We start from the raw sequence: 7679 nt of genomic DNA on the forward strand, positions 1-7679 counted from the left end.
GAATGTCTCCAAATTGATTCCTCCAAAGCAATTGTGAGGTAAACTCACTGAATTTGGCAATTCCACAGTACATTTTTTAACAACTGAAATCTCAAGGTTTAAAATCAACTTCAGACATTATATCAAGGAAGATTTTTTTCCCTTCCCAATAAATCATGGTATGTTCCCCCCCCCTTCCATCAGGCACCAGATGTGATTACAACTGGATATGAGGTATTTAGTGAAGTAACAATCTAACCATTATAAGGGGATTAATGCATGGATTTCTTTTGCTTGCATACTTAAAATCTAACTGATCATCTAGTCTGGAACGTTCTTCTTCCAGCTCTCATAGGTTTGCAACACAAGCAGGATCTAACTTTTCTCTATGCATAACGCACAGCTCATTGAGACACTTGCATACACGTCCTAGCTTAATTCTACAGGCATTTCAGGTACAATATGCTAACAGCCCCATTACTCTTGCTTTTGGCACACTGTAACCTGGATAATAAATTCTGATTTTTAACAATGGGATGGGTTGACATCTCTGAGTGCCAGAGGCATCCATTTCGTCTTATACATTTGTATGATCCTACAAAGTTAGTATCTTGGTGCTGAAGCTTTTTACCTTGTAATCAACAATAACACTGATGAAAACCACATGTGCTTTCATCAGGATCAATAACTAATGTTTATGTATGGGATTCCGTAGAACACATATTTCATCATAATATATCCTGCTCTCTCTGCAATTGTTTTCAAAGACATCCTATGAAGGTGCACACACATCCTCTAGAATATAAAGGATTTCTTATGTGAGTTGGAAAGGGAAATAGGAGGGACAAATCCTGATTTCCTCCTTTGCCTGGTGCCATACTGTCCCAGAAGGAAGATTCTGGAGGGAGTGCGATGCAAGGGGCTGCTGTAGAAATAGATGTGGGACAGCCCTGCTTTGCAAGTAATCATGATAATCTGGATCCAAACCATTATGCTGGAATGCGCTTCACTGAACTTTTGCTGCGATTATAGCTGAGTGGGATACAAATTTCTGTTGGATCTTACTCATGCAGTTGTCCCAGGAATACAAACATTAGACATCACTTTTCCCCACACACACAAACACAGTGTACTTCTGAAGAACCAAAAAAGGTAATAATTCTTTGAGAAAAAGCACAAGCAAATAATTGTTATATTCCTTTGCAGATATTTTCTAAATATTACAGACACTGAACTCATTAGTCCATCTGCATATTAGGCAGACTGAAAGAATGAAAGCGTAAGAAAATGGAAAGAATGAAAGCATAAGAAAAAATCATAAGGCTGTTAATATGGCTTGTATGCAGAAGGGAATTTGACATTTTTAAACAATAAGCATGTAAAGAGAAAAAGCCACTACTGGAATTCATTGAAAGAACAGAGGCAGCAACACGAACACTGTTGCCCTTAAGGGAACAGCAAGGCAGAGAATGGAAATGTTTTCCAGCTTTGTGGAGGATTTCGCCTTTTTAATAGTTTTGCCACAACAAAGCATTTTACTGAAGTTTCTGTTTTTGTGCCAGATCAGGGCACATCAAGTCTCATTTGAGCTTTATGAAACACCCAACATGGCCAGATGAGATGAGAGTCAGAATATAGATATATTTATGTATGCTTACTTGCTTTTCAAACGCCGTTGGCACGAGCCGCCTCAGTTCGGATAAACTGTTATTTATACGATCTCGGCGCCTTTTCTCTATAATCTATCCCCAAAATAAAATGAAATATAGATATAAAAGCTGCAAATGTACATTTTAGAAAGTGACACAATAAATGTGACTGTAGCACACGTAACATTGTTGGGAGGAAACCTACCCCTCTTCTTTTTTTCCTGGCCATAATCTGTGATGTTGTGGTAGGAGAATTTGATCGGATCACAGAACTGGCACTGTGCCTGAGGAACAGTTAAAAAGACATGTCAGGAGTTGAATCTCGGTACACAGTTTATTACATATATCTCAGTCACTTCCCTCACCATACACAACACACACAGTGTACTCTGAAAAACTTAAAGCAGTCAAAGCAAAACTTTCGCCTCACTCACTCTTACATTTTCTAATAGAATTTCTGGCAAAGCAACTTGTTGAAAAAGGTGCCTTCTCAAACACACTCCATCGTCTGAGCTGAGCTTGACTAAGTCGCTTCAACTTTATATACAAAACGTTCAGTCTAACAGCGCAAGCCCATGAGTTAAACTGATAACATGAGATATGTAAAGAAACAGTACTGCCAAAAGTGTGATTCTCAGTACATTCAGGGCTGCTTCTTTCAATACATTGTTGTGCTCAGGTGCTTATGTTCAAGTACAAAATACATGCACCTCCTATCACTTAAAAATGGCACACACTTGGCATAAAATTACAATATTTTCAAGCAACATATATTGAAAGCAATACTTGGAAGCAAAGGCCTGAGCTCACTCCCATATGTTTGGCTAAGAAAAGCAGTAGTTTAAATAAGCAGCATTCACAACCAATATAAGGCGTGTATACGTAGGTATATTATTGGCACATACAAAAAGTACTGTTAAGCAGCGGTTGAACATATGCATGTTCATAAGATGAATGGGACTTTCTTCTAAGTACTCATGTTCAGAATCAGGATATAAAGTTCTTCGTCCTAACAGTCTTAGTTATTAATTCCATTTTTAGCACTTTTTAGTGTTCATGATCCAATGAAACAGCTGCGGTGCAACCCACATATTCTGTGCAGTATCAAGTCCTTTCAACAAGGTATTTACAACCTCAGTTTAACATCTGCAGTCCCGTTCAGTAGGCTGAAGCACTACACTGCTTGGAACCAAGGAAAACAATTCTACCCAGGTTTACTCCGAATCCTAGCCAAATCTATTCAGTGGGGCTTACTCCCAAGAATGCGTTGTTAGGGTTGCACTGTAAGGCAGCCTAACAATGTTCTTTTCTTGTAAATCACACTGCTGTAGTCTACTCCAGGTTAAGTGTTCTAAAACGTTTTGGCATGTTTTGGCATTGAAATCAAATACTTGAATATTTTATTGATTTCAATGGGAGAGATTAAAGACATGGTTGACTCAACTTTTTAAGAGACTATAGTACCTGTTTTAAAATCTATCTATATATTTCAAATATATCTACCTATCAACAAATCGGAAATTTTGTCTGAACTAGTTTCTCAAATACTGGTCATAGAACTTGATTTTTAAGAAAAGATTGCTAGAATTTTTCATCCATTAAACCAGCTAATTTTTGGCTTTATTCTAACAGTAACATCAATTGGATTTAGCTTTTCCCTTAGGCCAAGGATTCTATAACCCACTTAACTCTACAGTAGACCAACTGATTTTAATCAGACTATGTGGCAGAAAGTAATTTATAGCATGTCATTTCAACCAGGTTTAAAATTTAGAGCATGCATATTAACTTTAAAAAGAATGAGTTAAGAATAATTATCCAGTTAATCTGCACTATCCAGTTTGGTTGGGATAAAGACTGAATTGGTCCACTGTACAGCAAATGTCAAACTGGCTATCAATAAATGCTAATATTATGTATGTAGATGGCCTGAAGCACGATATTCATACAGGTTAATTTAAAATGGATTAGAAAACAGTGATCGGATTAAATCCATCATGTGAGCAATGCCTTTTAATTCTCTCAAATCATACTGTATCTCAGTAAATCTGGAAAAAAGTTCCAAGTGAAAGGGAACTATCGGCCTAAAAATGAACTGTTTTTATCAGTTTTTACTTTTAAAAGTTTCTTTATTGAGAGAAATCAAACACTGCTGCATTGTATTGGCAAGATTTCTAGTGTCATTCATTTCAGTGGGACAGTTTTAAGCACATCCTTATTCTCCCAGTGGGATTTATAAGTGCTGAACTTTGGCTGATCCATTGTTTTGCTCTCCTATTTTGCTTCTGGTGTGTTACTGTAGTACAGACCATACTGTAGAACATTAATACAATGAGTGATATCTTTTCTTTAATTGTTAAATTGTCTTACACAGAAACACAAAAAGAAGCCCTATATTGAAATTTTGGTAATACATTTATCTAGGTGATCAACAACGCTATTCCTAAGCATATATATTCAGAAGTAAACCCCACTGAGTTCAGTGTGACTTGCTCCTTACTAAGTTTGTTTAGGACTGTAGTACATACAATAGTCTAAAAATCAGTTAACAGCACTCTTCTGAACTGCCTTCATTTGATGACAGCTCTTCTTCTACTAGGCACATTACAGATACCTTGAGGACTGTTAGACAAACAGTTAAACAGTGCTTCATAGCAGATGTCCTGAACTGTGATTTGCCCAGACAATTTTCCACCTATTCTTCTGAAGCAAAATAAAATCAGATGGAGCTTCTGTGGTAGTGCAATCCATTAGCCCCTTTCTTCCTCGTGTTGTTCCACCCCACTTTTTCCACCAGCCAAACCCAGGTTATTTCAAAACAGTATCCACTGGATACACACAGAAAGATTCTAGCAACACACATCCCATTCACGAGCACCAGACAGTATTGTCCAATAGCACCTATTGCAAGAGATGCTTTCTATTGTAAATGCTCACTCCTTAGAACAAGGAAGCATAGCCTCTTCTTTGCATCCTTTCAATACTGCTGCTACTTAACCTGCAGTATCAACAGAGTGTTGCTAGGTGCTGTACACGACATACATATGATACCAACTAGATCTTATACAGAGTATTTCTATAAAAACACAAAAAACATCCCACAGAGAATATTATTTTGCTCAGAAAAACATTCCATTCATACCTCCAAGATAACTGGGATTAAAAAAAAAATATTTCCTTTATACCCAACCTTTCTCCCCAGTGAGGACCCAAAATAGTTTACTTGGTTCTTCTCTCCTCCATTTTATCCTCACAACAACCTATGAGGTGGATTAGGCTGAGAGTATGACCGGCTCAATAAAAGTGGACAAAAATGAAGAAAGTAGTTGCTTGGTAAAGAAATACTTAGGCCAAGGTAAGGTAAGCAAACCGTACATAAAAGCTAAGGCTACAGGGACCCTGGCCAAAACTGAGCAGATCCTCCATTCCTCTCATCTTTCAGGTTATTTTTTTATTTACCAGGATACCACATAAGTGCCCCTGATTTCGCATAGACTGGCCACCACCAGGTTCCCAAATTGACAGATTTTGATGGTCTCCTTTCTAGGATATGATGTTCCTAAAAGAATCCTTCCGTCCACCCACCCACCCACCCCCCCCGCGTGCAGCAGACGAGACACATTCCAGACAGTAAATAAATAAATAAACCTGTCCTTACCCAGAGTAATTATTTTCACTCCCTACGTCTATAGTCTCGTCCATATCGCTCTCTGAGGTAGTTTCCTCGCAAGGCCGCTTCATGGTGGCTAAAGGAGACAGTCCAGCTTCCAAAACAGGAGATAAATAATGCCAATTAAAGGAGGGGGGAGTATTCCCTTTTGGACACCTCTGGATTAAGTTCGTCTATCCCTCCCAAGCCGGCGCCAGCAAACCAAATGAATATCTGCAGCGCTTTCCCACGCTGCGGCTCAGCCTCAAGCATCAAGCCCCGCCTACAGCCTCCTAAAATCACGCCCCTTCTCCTCGGGTGAGTTGCTGGATTGGAGAAGAAGGGGCGTGAGTGACAGGCCTCCTGCCCCGACCGCGCTGGTCGTGCTTTTCATTGGCTAAAGCGCGGAGCTCTGCCTGCGCCAAACAGGCTTCGGTGTCTTGGAAGCGTGGGAAAGCCCCGAGCGCCTCTCGCACACAAGGGAGACGGGAGGGAAGGGGGAGGAGGAGGGCTGGCGCTGGCTGGGAGGCACCTTCGGGTCTGCGGAGCCTGGACGCGAGAGTTTGGGGAGGAACTGATCAAAACGTTTGTTTGGAGCTGGCTTCGCAGATCTCATAAAACCAAAGATAAGAATGGCGCACAGCGCAGCCGGCCAAGCAAACCACAGCGGGGGAAGAGGGGGGGGGGGGACACCGGCAGACAGCCTGGATTGCTTTCACTTCTCAGATCTGACCCAGCATTGAAAGAAAACGTGACACCAAAAATAAAGTCCGAGGCGAAAAACCGTAGTCGGCAATTCTTTGTGTGTCTATATGTTGGAGTCGTTGGAGCTCACTGTAGCCGGGGGGAAGGGTGTTCTGTTGCTCCCGTTAAACTCTCTCACATTGTAAGCATGTGGCCTTCGCTTTTGACGTTACGGACTGGAAAGGGCCCGGGGGGGGGGGGGGAGGCACGCGTTTTTGCTATTCTTTCTGAAGGGTAGATCTGGTTAGGCGGAGAGGAAGCAGCAGTGTCAGTTTAATCCCGTGGAAATTGGACTGCCATTCGCACATGCACTTGGATCTGGTGACGGAGGCTTTAGATTGTGATAATTTGTTGCGCAGCGGGGCCAGTCGTGTCTTTGCTCCTTCGGACAGCCCCGTTCAGAGATCCGCGTGGGAAGAAAGCGAGGTGGAATGGCCTCGGCAGGCTGCTGCTTACTCGGCCGCTTGAGAGTATTTAAGGAGAAGTGGGGTGACATCGCACAATCCTGAGATTGTCCAGCGATGTAAAAAATTGTCACCTTGTTATGGAAACCTTCCCATTCTCTCCTTCAGTCACATTTGCGTTTACAGCCCAGTGCACAGCCCGGTTAAAGAAACAAATCTGAAAATACTTGGTTTCAATTGGTATCTGAAGAAGTGTGCATGCACCGGAGAGCTTGTACCCGGGTTGGTCTTCAGGGTGCACTGCCACTGGACGCGGACGTTGTTCTGCTGCTTCAGAGCAACACGAATGCCCACCTGACTCTTGCTTTCAATTGTTTGAGACCACCTCAGCTGAGGCCCGGGGGGGGGGGGGGCAAACGAATTCCCTCAAAGAGTTCATTGTCTTGATGTGGGGAACTGACAGGTGGAAACTAGTAGACCGCCATTCACTTGGCTAATCACCGTCATCATTACCAGGATTCCTGAAGTTTCTTTCCGGACAGAGCCGTGGCAGGCGGAGGTGAGAAGTAACAGATAAGGCAGCGGATAACACTGAAGACGATCAGGCTCATGTTCTGCTTTCGCTTCATCTGTTCTTGTTACCTACCACTACGGCGGCTGTTTTATTATATATGTTTGAAATATATTCTAAAGAAGCATGTGGGACAGAAACGAAAGTTAAGGACTTAAAGAACTGGGACATAAGAAGGCCAAAGAACAGGGAGGGAGGAAAGTGGGAGAGAATAAAGAAGACGTGAGGAGAGCCGAGAATGTATTTAAAACACTTTCTATGCCGCCTCGTTAGAGATCAAGGCGGCTCACAAAATAAAACAAGATAAAATCATGATGGTATAAGACCATTAAATGTCAATGAACGCAGAGATTTGGGATCCAACAACGAAAGCCCTGTTAATTTATTAAGAAAACCGACAATAACATAAGGTTTTCCCGTCTGCAGAATTTTTCATTAGGCTAGATGTGCTTTTGAAAGGTCTTGGAGCTCTTTGCGGTGCGGAATGCTTGGGCAGCATTGAATGAGGCGGTGCTGGTGCTAGAGAAGGGCGTTCTCAGGTGGCCTCCTGGGGCTGAGGATGAGTCCTTGCACCTTCCTCACACACACACACACACTGTTGCGGTTTCTTTTTTTGGGGGGGAGGGTTGATCCCGATGAAAGATGTTTGGGTTTTGCTTCGCCCCTGTCCAGAGGGGCGATTG

The 7679-nt window shown here is 42.0% G+C and overlaps 1 protein-coding gene across 1 annotated transcript in view; it reads right to left on the minus strand.

Annotated features, from left to right (window-relative positions):
* Positions 1-5464, minus strand: part of HEY2 (hes-related family bHLH transcription factor with YRPW motif 2) — a 19439-nt gene extending 13975 nt beyond the window's left edge. The window contains exons 1-3 of the mRNA XM_015423833.1: positions 5287-5464; positions 1834-1912; positions 1638-1721 (exon numbers count right to left, since the gene is read on the minus strand). Coding sequence (XP_015279319.1) covers positions 1638-1721; positions 1834-1912; positions 5287-5369 — 246 coding nt within the window. The 5' untranslated portion in view covers positions 5370-5464. The remainder of the gene's footprint in view (positions 1-1637; positions 1722-1833; positions 1913-5286) is intronic.
* Positions 5465-7679: the final 2215 nt, after the last annotated feature.

Source organism: Gekko japonicus, unplaced genomic scaffold (assembly GCF_001447785.1).
Source record: "Gekko japonicus isolate JY-2015 unplaced genomic scaffold, Gekko_japonicus_V1.1 scaffold186, whole genome shotgun sequence".
Classification (NCBI taxonomy): Eukaryota; Metazoa; Chordata; class Lepidosauria; order Squamata; family Gekkonidae; genus Gekko; species Gekko japonicus.